The following is a 17,152-nucleotide window of genomic DNA, read 5'->3' on the forward strand; positions in this document are numbered from 1 at the left end:
CCTGAGTTCTTATCAGCATTGTCATTCCTACACCAGGCTCCTTAGCAAGCCCATAACAGCTTCACAGAGGATTCAGTTTTTCCTCCCCTGTTGTCTAGGCACAAACTCAAATTCCTCCCTGCTGAGCAAGCCAGACAAGACATCTTATGACACCAGGCAACTCCATTCTTTTGCTTCCCAAGGAAAGCAACAAATGCAATTCACACACAGACTGAGCCATTCCTTCCTCATCACTCCCCTTTTCTCTCTTCCCTTCCTAAGGCAATCTCTCCCTGGAACTGTAGAAAAGGAAAATTAGACAATACAGCTGCTGATACTAGATGTTAAATTTCAGTTTTGTTCTGTGCTCAGAGATTAGCAAATTGGGAAAACCTACTTCTCCCTAACTTGCTCTTCACTGCTCATGAATTCAGACTGTGCATTCCAATAACAAGGCTGATTACATAAGGAAAGAAATGACACACCAGGAGTATAAAGACAAAACTTTACAAAGTCACAACTCCAAACTAAGAAACCATACTGTCTCACAGATCTGGACACTATATCCACTGATTCTTCATGCATCATCTTCCACAATACCTGTTCTCTATGTGGTTCATTCATAACTTTATCTGGGCTCCCCTGACTTGTCTAAGGCATTTTGTGAGTAGTGCTGGGCCCAGCCTTGTAAACAGATGGAGTGAGCACAGGCAGCAGCAGATGCTTTTTCAGACAGTGCTTCTGCTAAAGTTGCATCAAAGCACAGCCCATGGCAGGTGCTGTGCCACCTTAACGTGCACAGTGTCCCACAAATATTGCCATCCACCTCTCTGGGCAAGTCTGAAACTGGGTCTGATCTCACTTCACTCCCCAAAGTGGATCAGTATTGCCCAGCACAGAGATTTTTTGTCTGCTAACAAGCCAGCCTGCCATGACAGCACTAAAGCAAATGACAGCATTCTCATCTATTCTTCCCTCATCTAGAAACTGTATAGGACCAATTACATAATACAGTCACCAACAAATCACACAATCATGCTATAGAATAAATAACATTTGTTTGGCTTCTTCAATCCTTTCCTGTGCTCTAACCTGGCACATAACCACACGAGGGCTATAAATAACATATTCCAACATTCTGGTCCTGTCAGATGCTTCTTTTCTGCAATGTGAAACATAATAATGATGATAAGCTAACTTTCCATGCAGAATCTTGTTCATCAGTGTTATGTATCTCCACATTCACATATGCTGGGCAGTGAGAGCTGCACAGCTAATTATGTTCATCAAGCACTTCTAAGACAGATTTAGGCTGCTCACCAGTTTATTTTAATTGTAATTACTTAAAAAAAACCTTAAATCTTTTTAAATATTAGCAGAAATGGAGCCTCAACTCATTGAGGAAAACAAAATAATTTTCATTTGAATGCTGCTAGAGGCTTCAATTCTCTAAAAGAGATGACTATTTTCAGGCTGCTATTTCATGATTTCACATACAAATTACATAGAGTGGTCACTCTTTTAATCTATCCCATAAATTAATGTATTGATTATACAGATTCACTCCAGGACCTAGACAAAAACCTGTGTAGCCTTTTGAGCACGGTGCAGTGATTAGAAAAGGGGACAGAACCAGAGCTCAGGCACCAGCTCAGCGTGTGGAATGTGATCAGAGGGGGCCAGCAGGAGCTCCCTGGCTCAGACTTACCAGGAGCAGCAGCATCCCCCATGCTGGGGGCAGCCTCTGTGCCCGGGCCCCGGGGCTGCTCCGGCTCCCGCTGCGGCTCCGGCGCGGGCGGCACCGAGCACGCCGAGGACGAGGAGGATGAAGAGGAAGAGGCTGGCTTGGGTTTGGAGTGCAGCTCGGTCAGTCTCAGGAGGTTTTCAGGAGTCACAGTGTCTGGATTCACTGGGGTGGGATGCAGTGTGGCTGGGGCTACTGGGAAGAAGCTGTCCCGGGTGTCCTTCGGGTGCTTTGGGGTTGTGGGCGCTTCTCCTGAGGCCTGCACGGAAAAGGGGCAGCAGTGAGACAAACCCTGCAGGGCACTGACTGTGCCACCTGCAAGCAGCTCATTTCATGGACAGAAAACACTCTCTTTAAAGTGAATATAATAGAACAATGACTCAATCACTATTCTAAAGAAGTCTTTTCTCCTTTATGGATTATTTTTCTGTTCTTTATGGTCTGTTTATCAAAGTAGCACTTGAACACTTATTCACATTTACAAAGTTTAATTTAACACATCCCTCACAACATAACATGCTTCCCTGAACTCTGTAATTAAGCATGAGTTACAATCTCCTGTAAACAGAAACATATTTCTTTCATTTAAAAATACATTGACAAGTGCTTGACCTGAAAAAACAGATCTGCACTGCTTTAAGAGACTTTGCAAATTATCACAAGAAATAATTCTTAGTGAATGATGTGAGAAGAAATGAAGAAAATAGAAAAAGTATTAGCTTGTGAAACAAGAGATGAGCATAACTCCAAACCATGAATTCCTGACAAGTGCAGAACTGATAGCACTGAGGTCCAGCTGAAGCAGGCTCAGGGAGATCTGCTGCCTGAGCACAGCAAGAGAGGCACCAGGAGCAGTGCTCCCCTCCAAAGCCATGCTAAAAATTGAATGCAGTGTCATTTATTATACAGACAGAAGGTAGAAGTGGGACATAAATTCACCAAAGAAGGGAATAAAAGTACCCATAAAATGAATATCTTCTCTGTAACTTTTATCAGTAATCAAATAAAGTATTCTTGCTTGTGAGGCCACAGAAAGCATTTATTTTACACTCTCTACAGGCCTCATTTAATGGAGATTTATTGGACCATAAAAAATGCAGTCAGATAGAATTCTCAGATGTTTAATTGTTTGCCTTATACCTCTAGCAAGAAAAAACCCCTCATTTTAACCATGGTGATAAGAGCAAGAATGTCTGTAACAGAAACAGGATTCAGCTGTCAAATGTAAAATCAAATTGGACCCTAATATCCTAGATGACCAAAGATTTATTACAAAGCCAGAAAAGTCAGTAGAATTTCACTGAGAGAAGAGAGGAGCTTTCAGGTGGAGAAAATGCATACTTAAAATTCAAAGGTAGAGAGCACACAAGTACATTTTAAAAAAATAATTGGCAGAATGTATTTTTGAAGTTCCTGAACTTGATTAATCAATCTCTAAAAAGCATACAATTAAAACCTGCCAGATTCTAGGTGTACACAAAAAAAAAAAAAAAAGAACATAAAGCAGCTATATTCACAACAATTACCACATTGGGTCAAAAAAAGGTCTGTTCTGCCTCTGAAAGCAGCAAGTTTCTGGTGCTGAAAGCATCAGTTCCAAAACTAAAGGTCTCAACACACAAATGGGATCACACAAACCTGAGGGAAATGGAACTGCAGGAGCAAGCCTTAAGCTAGAAGTGAGATCACTTGAGGAAATGTTTTCAGCTGTGATTTAAAGGGAAAGCCCTTCACACCCCTGCACTTCATTAACTTGCATAATGGGTGATGTAGAACCTGACATTTCTGTGCTTGTATTGTATCCAGATTTTTTTCTGGAGAAACACAGGAAGGTACTACTTAGGTACATAGATGTTAAAAATGGATCTGCACCTCAGATCTCTACAAAAATGCACAGCTATTTGCAGAGCCAGAAAAAGGACATTTGGAAAGTAACTCAGCAGTATTTGGATGGTATTCAGATGAAAAATGATTGGAGAGAGTGGAGCCTATGGAATAATTGCTGTGGGAAGGGACCTCTGGAGGTCTCCAGCCCAACCTCCCAGCTCCATCAGCTCACTGGGGCCAGGGCCAGCCCAGCCCAGATACTGCCAAGGAGATTCCAGAGCCTCTCCAGGCCCCTTTCTAGTGCTTTTACCACCTTCCCAGTGAACATTTGTTTCCAATCATTTCATCCAAATTTCTCTTGCTGCAAGTTTAACTGGTGCCTCTTGTCTGGTTCCTTCCTTTCTGCTGAAAATCACAATTCTATAACCTTATCCTCTATTACTCTTCTCCTCACCAGGATGAAGCATCCCAGCTCTTTTTCCAGAGAATACAAGGTTCTTCAGGATCATTTTATTTACAAAAAAAAAAAAAAAATAAAGCTTAAAAAACATTTCATTAACAAAAAAATAATAAAAATACAAAAATAATAAAGAAACATGATGTTTCTGATTCAGGAAAACCATGACTGAAAATTCCAATGTGTAGTCAAAAAGTGCAGCCTTAAACTAGAGAAAGCAACACCAGGATTGTTGTGTTTATACTTTACAGGGAATTTTCCAGATGTGACCTGGTGAAGAGTTGTCTCAAGCTGCTGTAAAAAGACAGGTTCTTTTCAATCCAATGAAACAAAGAGTTTGGGAGGAAAAACAAAAAAATCTTATGCTGATTTTGTTTTTGTTTTCAAAAGAGGGGACAGGAGTGGAAGAAAAAGGAGAAATCTCTCTTTAAAATCAGAGCCAAGCACTAAAACCCCATTGTTGGTTACTGTGCACTGTGTAACTCACAGAGCCTTAAGAAAAGCAGGATTTAAACCTGCTTTGTGTGTTTGTACTGCACTCAGGAGCTGCAGACCATCCAAAAGCTGGAGGCACAAAGCCCAGATGAGCAGCAGAGTGAGGCACAGGTTCTTTAAAAGATTTTGGGTTTAGTGTAGGGGCAAGAGGGGCAAGAATCCCACACCTCTGATGAGCAGGTGATGCTGCTCACAACAGGCAGCTCAGGGAATGTCACCAACTCCACTGCTCAGCACTTATGGGGCCACATTTCATCATCCTGCAGAGCTCCAGGAAAACAGGACCTAAAAACACCCAGCTGAGAAATAAACCCAGAAAAACTCACCACAGCAGTCCTGGATTTACCAGAAGCCTTTTGTTCACCTATTTGTACTGCTAAAGCAGCAGTAAGGCACAATAAAGATTGTTTTCCACAGACAGACAGTAGGAAATGGAGAGGCAGTGACAAACCTTCACCAGTGTTTTATGTGGTTTCTCATCAGAAGATTATTTTTTAGTTTTTGCTTTGCTGTGGTACTAAGCCAAATCTCAGTCAGTTGTGACTCAGAACTTCTCCTTTTCCCCTCTCCAATCCACCTCACCACACTCAGTGCCTCTGTTACCACCACTCTTACAGAGTGCCTTTAGTCACCAACAAGAAAAGGATATTTTCTACCATTTAAAGTTACTTACAGAACATGTGAATATAACTGAATTAAGATAAAAACTCTTATCTGATTTCTTCCTGTCTTTCATTGTAATTACAGGTTCCTCTAGTCAAAACTGGACTTCCTTCTAGATTTTTTAAAAAACATGAGGTACTGAAGGGTTTGCAGCACTATTTTTGTATTGACTACCATATCAAAGTGGGTAGAAGAAATATTTAAGGCTTATTATTAATATCCAAATGAGGTGTCATGGATGATCCACTGCTTCCATAAAGAGCCCACTATCTTAATTCTCTTTAAAAAACCTAGCAAAAACTGTTTTCATTTTGAAGAATGTAAAAAGCTGAAATGTAAATGAGTAACTAGGATGGATGCCTGTGTGAATTGTGATTAATTCTGACTTTCTCTTTATTTGTTAGAACCTGGATTATTTCAGCACACTCCTCAAAGAGTTCATTCAGCCTCACAGAGATGATGGACAAACCCTTCCCATGTTGAAAGCTGATGTGAAAACAAGTAAGGAAAATGCTGAAAATCCAGCACTGGGACAGCCTTTCACCAATAAAATTATCAGCAAAAGTGCAGAATTTTTTCACAGATGTTACTGGAAAAAATAGCTCCCTACAGTTTCCCAGAGAGGCACTTGAGCAGCAGCTAAAAGAAATCCAGCATTAAGATAAAACATGAGCAAAAATTTACTTTGCAGCCTGTGAAGTCATAAACCAGAGAACCTGACCAAGGCTCTGTTTTTACCATACTTGCTGTTTTTAAAAAACACATTTTGAAACACAAAGAAATCCTCCAGCAACCTTCCCACTCCTGCTTTTGGGAGAGCTCACTGCTCTGTGGCTGTGGGAAAAATTAACAACCAAATGTTCCAGAAAGGGAAAGTGACAGCTTTCCCAACAAAAGTTTCCTAATGAAAGATGCTGGAACTGCAACTGTTACATAACATTTTCTTGTGATTTCTTTTTTTTTTTCAATTACTCCCATGCCTGAGTTTAGCACTCTAGTGGGACTGAAGTCAGAACCCACCTCACACAAAGGTGTTTATTTTTAAAAGGACACCAGAACATCCCCTGTCACACAGGAATATGCTGGCCACATTCCACAGTACTACCACCCCAATTCCTGCTCAATATTGTGTTTTAATTAAATTATGCCTGCCCATTCTTTTTTTTCCCCTCAATTTCTCTACAGCAGCATGTGAAATAAATAACATTTGGAAGTTTTCTTCTAGGTGCATCACAAATAGCAGTAATATCCATGATCAGGATTCTGAAGAGCCTTGTATTTCCCAAGACCACTTAATATACAGAAAATAACAAAGGTTTACACACATAAAATTGAACTTTAGCCTAATTAAACCCTCCCATTAACACAAATGCAAGCAGGGGCTCAATGTCCTGCAGCCATATTACAGCAACACTTCCATACACAAAAACATCATTATTGGACCAAGAGAGACCAGGTAGCAGGATGAAAACCATTAATATCCAAAGTAAAAGATAAAAAGTGTCTTTTCTTTCCTTCATGTTCACTTAATGATTGCTTTCTGCAGGAGACAGAAGGAGGAGAGCTGTTAATTATATCAAGAATACACCTCCAGGATAGAGTGAGAGGGGGATGCCATGGCAACTGGCAAATGCAACAGTGAGCAAAATGGTCACCCTTTGGTAGGAGACCATGAAAGAGCTCGTCCTTTTGTCCCCCCCATCCCCACCTCCTCCTTCCCCCTCCTTTCTTGTCAGCTTTGCTGCATTAATAAAGCATACAGACAACTCAGGAAAAACAACTTTTTCTGTAAGCAGTCTCTGACGTCTTGATGTGCAGGAAGAAAAGATGAAAATTAGCAGCATGTGGGTGGAACAAAAAGGGGGAGAAAACACATGAGGTAGAAGATGATTATTTTCTAATTATTTAATATTCTCCTAATCTCCTCCCATTCCCAGCAAAGTGCCTTTACAGAAGGCTTTTAGCTGTTTCCTGAAGAGAACAGCTTGGTGGTTTGTTGCTTTGTGGGTTTTTTTTAATGTGAGAATTTGAGAAGAAAACGCTCTAGACACCCAAGGCAGTTCAAAGAAGGCACTCTCAAGTTTTCTCCTTGAAGAAAAATGCCTGAGAGCCCATGTCACTGCAGTGCTGACTGCATTCCACAGCAGAAGGGGAAAAATCCATGGGAGTGCCCTCTAGCTTCACTCACAGCAGAAAATGTTTTCCTGTTCCAAGTGAAATATCACATTCCCTGTAAGGTCCCAGCACCAGAGCCATGCTCCAGAGTCCATCTGAGCTTCTGGTGTGTGGGTTCAGCACAGCCCTCACACATCAAACCCACCAATGACCCCAGAAAATTCTGCAGCATGAAGTTGTGGATTCAGACTACTGATCACCAGTCCCGGGAAAAGATAAAATAGATCAAACCCACCAATGACCCCAAAAAATTCTGCAGCTGTGGATTCAAAGTACTGATCAGCCCTGGGAAGGGACAAACACTGGTGGAAGGAGAAAACAAGACCCCAGTTACCTGTTCTGAACTAGAGAAGGGCAGGAAGAGAACTAAACCAGCACCTTTATACTACAACACTTCTATATGAAACAACACTTTTCTATTACAGCAGCAGCAAAACTTTATAAAATCAGGGATCACCCTGGCAGCCTGCCAGGAGCCTGAAAGGCTCATTTGCATAACCTGATTGTGTTTGTAATAAAAGTCATTGTTTTGATTCTGCTGGTAGCTCCATGAAGCATCACTTTTAATTAGAGCTGACACTGAAATCTGCTGATGTGTTTTGACTGGAGGTTGACAGAGGGAAATGGGGAAAGCACCTGGAGTCTGGCAGCAGCCAGGGGGAGAAGGTGGCCATGGCTGTGCTCCTGAGGAGGAGCTGAGTGAAGCAAAAGGTGAAAAGGAGAATTTGGGCAGCCAGAACCAAGCAGGGAGAGCTCAAGGCCTGGCAGATGGAGCAGCAAAGAGCAGTTGAAATTTTCCTTTCTCTCCCCGACACTTCAGGGATGGAGCTGGTCCCAGAGCAAGGATTTTTTGGCTAAGGCAGCAGTGAGTCTTAAATAACTCAGCAATGTTGAAATAGCCCCTTCTCATGACATTTGGATGATATACTATACCTTGAAGAGCCAATAGAAATTTCAGCTCCTACAACACTACCCGTTACCAGGGCTTTCTACACAGAGTCCCAACTCTCAGGGGTCACAACCCAGGAGCAGAGACTCAGTGGCATTTTGGAACTTTGCCTCTGAACACTCTTGTATTTTTAGAGATGTTAAATCCAGCCCTGTGTGCAATGTTGATTTTTACAATGTTTGAAAGTATTTGTTTTATATAAATTCAGTTCTCAGGATTAGTGGTACATTAGTTCCCAACACACAACCACTGAGTTTTAACTGTCTTGTCTTTCAGCACTGGTGAAAGGGGTACTTTTAGTATTAAGGAATTCAATATTAAGTCCACAGTAATAAAAATACCTTTTCAGATTGCAGGAAAACAGAAGACAGATGGGCTCTTAAACTAAAGTATCTCCAGGTGCATTTACAGAATATTCTGTGCAATACAAAGCTCCATCCTTAGCTTGTAATGCAATACCTTTCCCATGTCAATATGTCCTTAACAGCATAAAATGAAGAATTTCCCAAGAGCAATTGTAGGCAGTCAATGGAAAGGCTAATTAGGAATTCTCTAATTATCTAGAATGCTCAGCTCTGCTTTCTGCCAACATGTCCCCTCCTTGGTCCTCAGGACAAGGTATTTAAGTACAATCCTAACTCAAAATCAAACCAGTCTGCCTCAATCTTTCCTCCTCCCCCAACAAGGACTCCATTTCCAGGGACCATTAATTTCATATGAAAATCACAGTTGGCAAGACTAAAAATATAACTCAGAGCAACTGAGATGACTGCTTTCAGGATCTTTGCAAATCTTTTAGATAACATTCTCAGACAGAAAAATCAAAGAAATGAACAAGAAGCCTTCAAAATGCTGCTTGCTCAGAAGGTCAATTAATCTCCAGGGTAACTTTAGTTACTTGATTGTTAAAGATTCAGCCACCACCACTGCATTTCAGCCCATTTGATAGCTTATATCAAAAGTCTTATTCACACTTAAGAATTTAAAGGGAAAAGGACAAAAACTGGAGGAATTCCTTTTGGCCATACCTTTCTCCACAACAGCTCTCAAAAATGTTGCATCACCACTCTGTAAATTGTGAACCAAATTGTGCTGGAGTTGATTAATATATCACTGAAAAAATATTAATATTGAATACTGAAAGATATGTCCCAGCAACTTACATAGAACATGATTTTATATCAATTTCTGGAATTGATGGAAATCACTCCAATTTCTCCAGTCCTCCAGGAGCACTGGAACTTATCATGGCAAGGTTTTGTAGCTCTGAATTTTCTGCCTTCTTCAAAGCTTCTTTCTCAGCCATCTTCCATGTTTTTAGCTGATTTTGTAGGTGATGTGCCTCTCATTGGCTCAAAACACTCTTAAGAACCAGAGAGGATTTCTGAAACCAAGTCAAAGGGTCACAGCCTTGCCAAGCCATTAAAAAGATTAGATCTGCTCACAGAAGTGTAAGGACCCACTTTGTCCAGCTCCTCTCATGACTGCTCTATTGTTTCCTGCTTGTGCCTGGAGAGGTTTGAACATTGTTGTTAAATATTTAGGTTAGAATCTCTGACTGCTCTGGAAGAAAGTTGAAAAGCCAGAATTCAAGTAATGCCTAATTTTAGTAGCAAGTGAAAACTTTCATAAAGAAACCATATAATGCCTGCAACTTTAAAATACAAGAGCCAGCTGAGAAAGGCATATATCAAGGTGGATTCTGAGCTTTTTTCTTTTTTTACTGTCAATTTCTTGGGCTGAGTGACTGAAGAACCACAGGCCCTGCAAACCCACTCAAACCATCCAGGAACAAAGCATTTCCCCCTGCTGCAGCAGCTCTGAGCATGACATCATTTGCTTACAGAAGGCAAATACTTGCCAATTTTAAATAAAACAGGATTCAGTCTGCTGAAAACAGACAGATGTCTACAAGAGTGGCTATTCCTGTGTCTCCACACTAATTCACAGTGCTGTAGGAGCAGCTTCACACAGCTTGCAAGATCCTGCTAGGAGCAGAGCAAAATGAGAGTGCAGGATGTAATAACCTCGTTAGCTGGGACTGCTTCCTAAAAGGGAAAGCTTCCAAGTGCAGCATGTGAAGGGGCATGTTTTATTTCAAGTGATTTAACAGGAAATCTTATTGCTCCCAGTGCTGTTAAATACTAGCTCACCTATTGTGGCTACTCTCAGGATCAGTTTGTGTGCAGGTTTTTCACCATTCTCATGTTTTGCTACATGCCTGAGTACCTGGTGACTGCTGGAAGAACTGGAATAGCAGTGACATTCCCAGAAGCTTCAAGAAAGCCCAGCAAGGAATTGGATTGATAAAGGGGAATTTGGTGAGTGTTTTTTAAAAAGGTGAACGCATCCAAAAAAGCAACAGTGACATTACTTTTTAAAGAAGCTTTCTAGCAAATTCTTTTTATTTTGAAGTCATAAATCACAGTGTGATGATGTCTATTTTTTCCACAAAATAAACTAAAAAAGGTTTACCATGCTGAGCTAACATTTATTTATTAAAAAAAAATTAAAACCTGAAATACCAGAATACAAGCAAGCCAACACTTGTACTAAATACCTCTCTTGACATTTCTGTTCACTTCTATAGTTCAATGGAACAATGTTACTGACTTCCTGAGAGGCACAAATTGGAGAAAGTCACTTCCATGAAAACCTAATAAAGAAAAAACCCTCCCTTTCCTCTTACATCCTCTCCTATTACTCGGCTAAGAGATGCATTAACAAAAGCACATTTTAACTGAACAAAAATTATGAAAAATACAAATCTAGTAAATACTTTGGGGCTGCAAAATGAACACCAATAAATATGTCATTCTTCCAGTTTTCTTCTTGGCCTTGATATCACATTAAGAACTGATAAATAATGATCCATTTAAAGCTATTATAATTGTTTGCTGAGTAAACCCAGAAACTACAAGCTAAAACAAACTGAGTAACAGTTTGTTTTTAACAGAGTTAAAGAAAATCTATCTGGTATCTCAGAGCAGAGTGCAATGCCAGCAAGGCAAGAGCTGATGAGGTTGGAGCCCTTAGGGAGCAGAGAGAAGTAATTACCATCCATGAAATGCTGGGTATGATGTGGACACTAGGGAAATTGTAGCATGCCATAAATATTTCAATTTGAAGATTGTTTAGGGTTTCCCCAAAAGCTTTTGGGCATGAAAACAATCCTGCAAGCCTGCTATAAACAGCAGCACTGACACTAATAAAGGGGTGATCTTCCTACTAATGCAGATGGCACCAATACAAGGCAAGTAGGCATTTCTAGGTGCTGCAGACACTCAGCAATAGATTTTGAGCCTGCACAGACTCATAAAATCAGCACCCAAAGGCTTCAGATCTTACCTGTTTCTGTGCTGATGCTCCCATATGCACCTGGCAAAACTTGACTGCCTGTTCAAGTGCTGCTTCTTCATCCACCTGAACACAGAACCACAACTAATGAAGTCATAATTACTTAGCTCATCTATAAATCTAATTAAATTGAGATGAAATGGGGATGTAGAGCATGGAAGCAGAGTTCTACAGCAAAATGCTAACCTTAAATTATTCAGGAGCACATCCCCAAAGATAAATACTCAGCTCTCTCAATTCAAACTAACATTTAGCTGAACAAACACCATGTAAGTGGCACTACAGCTCTTAACTCATTTCAGAAATTTAGTTTTAAAAGATGGAGAGTCCTACTCCCTATCCCCAGCAATGGCATTGTCAAGGGAATGGTTCTTTGGGAAGGTTTTAAACAGATAAAGGGCTTGGTTTAGCAATTCCTGTTATATCCTGAAATCGGAGGCCACATAGAGAAATGACAATTAATAATTTCTTAAAATTAATCATTTCTTAAATTAAATACCTGCTTAATCAGCATGTATGTTTCAGACATGATCTTCTCAATTTTGCCCAGGTCATAGGCCATGACTTTCTGGCCCTGCTGCCACACTCGGTAAGCATCGAGCAGAAGTGTTTTTCCAGACTCCACATCCTCAAGTAATTTCCTCTTCCTGCTTGACCTCTGGACAGGTTCTTCTGTAGGTGCTGCTGGAATTGTTCCTTTAGCTGCCTGCTGCTGGTGTTTTGAGCTGATGCTGAGCTCCTCCAAGGAAAGTTCTGGAGTCCTGCTCTCGGGAGCCCTGTCCTTGGAGCTCCGGCCGGGCTGCAGCCGCTCCGGCTCGCCGCGCTTACAGCAAGAATCAATTTTGTCAGGGTCACTGGAAAAGCCATCAAGATCCATGGGCTCAGCTGAACCAGGGCCAGGAAGCTCTTTAATCTCCTTGTCACTCCTGTCCTCCTGTTCCAAAATGTCCATAGCATGGGGGATTTGTCCCTGGGTGGCTTCCTTCACTCCATTCTCAGTACCATGCACTGCTCCATCTGACAGAGCTGCCTTTTTGGGGAGCACATCTTTCCCCTCTTCTGCACTACTTTTATTGGACACGTCTGTTGTCATCCTTCCTGAAGCAAGGCTAGAAGACTTGGAACCCTGATCTTCTGAAACCTTAATAAAAGAAATCATTCTTCTCTGTTATCATTGAAATCAAAAAGCATTTGAGCACAGCTGTGACTATCATGAATACTGACCAGTACCTTTCATTACTGCTTCTGCTGAAGAAAATGCATTTATTCTATGTTAATTCTTATTTGTTTCTCAATATTAATTAATCCAGGCCACAAATCTTACAATTAGAAGTATTTTAATAAGTGAAAACAACCACAGAGAAGTGTCAACAGCTCAGGCTGAAGTGAAGCCACAATGTTTATTTTCCCTCACTACTTCAGTCCATGCTAAGGGATCCAACTAAATGAAATCCAAGGTTTTAACTGCACAAATTTTTCTTCTAACATATTGAAATCAAAACCAAATCTGTTTCTTTTGGCAGCTGCAGATCAAGCTCAAGTTTAAAACTCTTTCCTTTTGTTATTCTTACAGAACCTTCTTGTTAATAGATCAAGAAGTAGGCAAAACCCTGCTGTAGTATTTTACTTTTTGTACCTTTACTTTGGTGAAGTTCCAAAGGTAGAAAATCTCAGTACATCATCTCTTCTTTCAAAAATTGATAATGATACAACTCTTACATCCAGATTTATGAACAAACTATTTAATATACAGAGTTCCAGTGTTCTTGACCATGTTTTTTTTTAGTTGGTTAAACCTACAGCCTGTTAACTTAGAAAACCCTTAGGAACAAGTTCTTCCTTGAATGTATTTACAAAGCAAAGTTCCAATATCCAGATCCCTTAACCTGGAAACTGATTAGCTTCTGTATGACTTTTAAAAAAATGAAATCTACATTACAATTATATGTAATAATAAGTGTGGTGCTGTCAAGGACTAGCAGTGAAAAGTGTCTAGGCATGTAGACTGTCCAAGCTGTCTGGGTTTGTCTTGCAAGAGGAATCTTAGTTCATTTTAAAAGGAATTTTCCTATAGACCACACCTGAAAATGGAGATCTTGAACACTACTTGTATCTACCACTATTTGATGTTTAAGGGACAGTCAGACCAAACTTACTGCAATCTTTCAATCCTTATTGCAAACTGTACTTGTTACTGAAATTCAAAACCAAAAAATCAACAATGCTGGAAGAAATTTTTCTGTGTAGTGTCATATAAGCAAAAGGTATTAGAAGCAAGTGCTTATAAATGCAGTCTTTGAATCTCAGGAGATCTAAGGAATGAGTGAACACTGCAGAAGCTAATCACTAAAGGAGAGCCATGGAGAGTCCTGCTGCCTCACCTGTGTGAGATCGTTGAGGGTGTCCTCCAGCACCTTCACTGTGAGCACAAAGGCTTGCTGGGCCAGCACCTGGCGATCGGCATCACGCAGGTACTTCCTGTCGCCAGCGAGAGAGAGAAAGGAATCAGCGGCCAAAACCCACAGCACTCCACAGCAAGAACCAGGCCTGCCTTAGGCTGCAAGATTTAGCTGGGTGTGTATTTTATTGCCATCTGTTATGGTGGGGCAGTTCTCTGCTGTTCATGGGGCAGTTTTGTTTATCTCTCCCACAGCCAACCCTCCCTCCAGGAGATCTCTGCTGTCCATGGCCACTGAGTGTCCCTGCAGGGCTGATCCAATCCCAGCATCCCATGGGGAGATGCTCCGCCCAGGGGAGGAGCCAAGCATTCCTGCCTGGATCCAATCTGAGCCTGGCACAGCACAGCAGCCTTTGCCCCCTGCACTGCCAGAGGAGCAGCTTTCTGCTGCCCTGCATGGCCAGAGGGAGCCCAGGCCCATCTGCAGCAGCCCTGGAGCTGCAGAGGAAAACTCCCCCCTTGTGCAGGATCCCTGCTGCAGCAGAGCCACAGCTGGCACTGCAGGAGGGCTGAGCCCCCCTGGGATGGGGCTGGGACACCCCCTGACACACAGGGGGCAGGGACTGCTCTGACTCTGGCAGTGTTGTTTTTTTGTTTGTACTATTGCATTTGTATTTTTAATTTTCCTCGTAAAGAACCTTTTCCCATACCTCTGCCTGAGAGCCCCTTAATTTCAAAATTATAACAATTCAGAGGGAGGGGATTTACATTTTTCATTTCAGGGGAGGCTCCTGCATTCCTTAACATACACCTGTGCTTTAAACCAAGACAAAGGACATCAAAAGAAAAACAAGAAAAAGGCAACACAACAACTTTAAAACATAAGAAAAAACCAAAAATCTACAGGTGCATTCTGAAATATAACAATATTGGGATTTAACACTTTAGCTTTGTTTCCCTCCCCACAAGATCAGAGATGACACAAAGATGAAGCAGAAGACACCTTTGCCTGCAGCCAGAGGGAAGGGGAGAAATGGGAAAACACCAAGCAACCAAACCCAGAGCAAACCAGACAACCATATTTAGTTTTCTTGTATCAAGCCCTCTGTGCCCCTCAAGTACCAGCTTTTTATTCAATCCTTTTTTTGAAAAAGAACCTTATAGTTACACAAAGCTATGCTGAACTCTCAGGTGATTTTCATGTTCTGGATAAAGCGTGCATGTGAGATTAAGGACATCAGCAAATCCTCTCTCTTTGATCATATCAGTTGCCTTTGAACTCAGGATTTTTAGCTCTAAAAATCCTGGGTTCATGGGTGTGCTGCTACCTTTTTTCCTAGTAAGTATTACAAAAAAGTAATATTGTATGTGTAAAACATTCACTCTATAGCTTCATTTAATTTACTAGAGCACTGTAATTTCAGTGTATTTGGACACAATGTTTTAGTCTGCTTTCAAGCAAAACACTTCCAGCTGTCATTCCCACCTAATCACGTTTAATGGAAAACTTAATTTCTATTTCAGAATTAGCTGGTTTGAATGAGAGGCCTAGAAATCAAGTAAATAACTCTGAAGGGTATTATTTCAGTCAAAAGGCCAACATTTTAAATACACATATTTCCTCTCTATGATTGTTAAATTGGTAATTTTGCTCTCTTTTCTCTGAAAAGCAATCCATAAACATCTGACTCCTCATTAGTTCAGTAATAACTAAAACCACCCTATTTTTAAAAATTGTCTGGCATATACCAGACACACCCAGAATTATCTCTATTTCTAATTTCCTCTAACAACTGCACCTCACCAAGGCTGGCACTGGCTGATCTAACATGTCAAATTATTTGTTTTTTGAATTCAGTCTAGACTTACAAATAACATAATATTTTTAGTACAGCTATGGGTTTGCTTAGGACAGAAATTGAAACCTTCTATGGTTCAGTTCGTCTGATATGTTAAAAGTCAAAGTATTTTTGGCTTCAAGTTTGCTGAACAAGGGGTGACATATTCCCAGACACACTACACTCCATGCAAATTCACATGCACTCACACTCAAAAACACATGAAGAAACCTTCAATTCCTCCAACTTATTGCCATCAATCATTCATGTTTCATTTCTTAAACATTTGCCAGAGACCAATTTCAACATTTCCCACAGGACAACCTACGAGAATTTTACCTCAGTGTTTTCCTTGGATGTTTATTTTGGTCCTCCCATTGATACGAGTCCATATATAGCTCACACTAATAGCTTCTTTTTTTCTTAAATAAGGTTAATGCAATTAAAATTAGATCACCCCTGAACAGGATAAGCTTTTTAAATAGCATCAGCTGCCAAGAGGCACACAGGCATTGTTGAGGCCATCAAGGATTACAGGAAGGCAGGATGCTGGGCCCTGACCTCTGGCTCTTACGCAAGGGCCAGCACAGGGTGCCCATGGCACACTCTGCTCCTCCAGAGAATCCCTCCACGTGACACACCACACCTCTGTAAGGCTGCTGGGCACCCCCCGGGCTGCTCTGAGTCTCAGCAGAAAGGCACAGAAACTCCAGGCTACTTTAGAGAATCATAATCTTGAGAAAAATTAACCATCGTTCCATGTAGGAAATGGGTTTGTGGATATAAAGCTCACATGGTCTGACACATCTGTATGTAAACACTGAGATAAAGTGTGTGAACTTATTATGGAATAGAGATGACATTGTTAAGAGAGAGAGATTGAACTAAAAGCTAGTTTTAGTAAGTTTTAAAATATGGTTTTGTAAAAAGACTAGATATTTTAGAGAATTAGAATTGTGAAAGATCCACTGTAGTAGAACTACGTAGGGAAAAATATAGGTAATTAAAAGTAATAATAGAAATAGAAGTAATAATAGTATTAGAAGTAATAATAGTATTAGAAGTAATAATGGTAATAGAAGTAATAGTAGCATTGTGTAGTAAAAGTCAATAAGCTGAAAAACATAAGGTATTGTAATTAAGAACTAAGTTAGTTTTTGATAAAATAGCATTGAGTTTTGTATCTTTTGTGTCTCACTATTCATTGAGAATGGTAATAGAATAAAATATTTTAAAACTCCTCTCGGTTACCCCATCTCTGTAAAACTCA

At 40.6% G+C, this 17,152-nt stretch overlaps 1 protein-coding gene across 3 annotated transcripts in view; it reads right to left on the bottom strand.

Moving 5' to 3' along the window:
• CABIN1 (calcineurin binding protein 1) overlaps positions 1-17,152 on the bottom strand; it is a 116,670-nt gene that overhangs the window by 13,661 nt on the left and 85,857 nt on the right. For all 3 annotated transcript variants that reach the window (XM_058037268.1, XM_058037267.1, XM_058037265.1), the window contains exons 32-35: positions 14,028-14,124; positions 12,146-12,787; positions 11,638-11,712; positions 1,688-1,982 (exon numbers count right to left, since the gene is read on the bottom strand). In XM_058037268.1, the coding sequence (XP_057893251.1) occupies positions 1,688-1,982; positions 11,638-11,712; positions 12,146-12,787; positions 14,028-14,124 (1,109 nt within the window). The remainder of the gene's footprint in view (positions 1-1,687; positions 1,983-11,637; positions 11,713-12,145; positions 12,788-14,027; positions 14,125-17,152) is intronic.

Source organism: Melospiza georgiana, chromosome 18 (genome assembly GCF_028018845.1).
Source record: "Melospiza georgiana isolate bMelGeo1 chromosome 18, bMelGeo1.pri, whole genome shotgun sequence".
Lineage (NCBI taxonomy): Eukaryota > Metazoa > Chordata > Aves > Passeriformes > Passerellidae > Melospiza > Melospiza georgiana.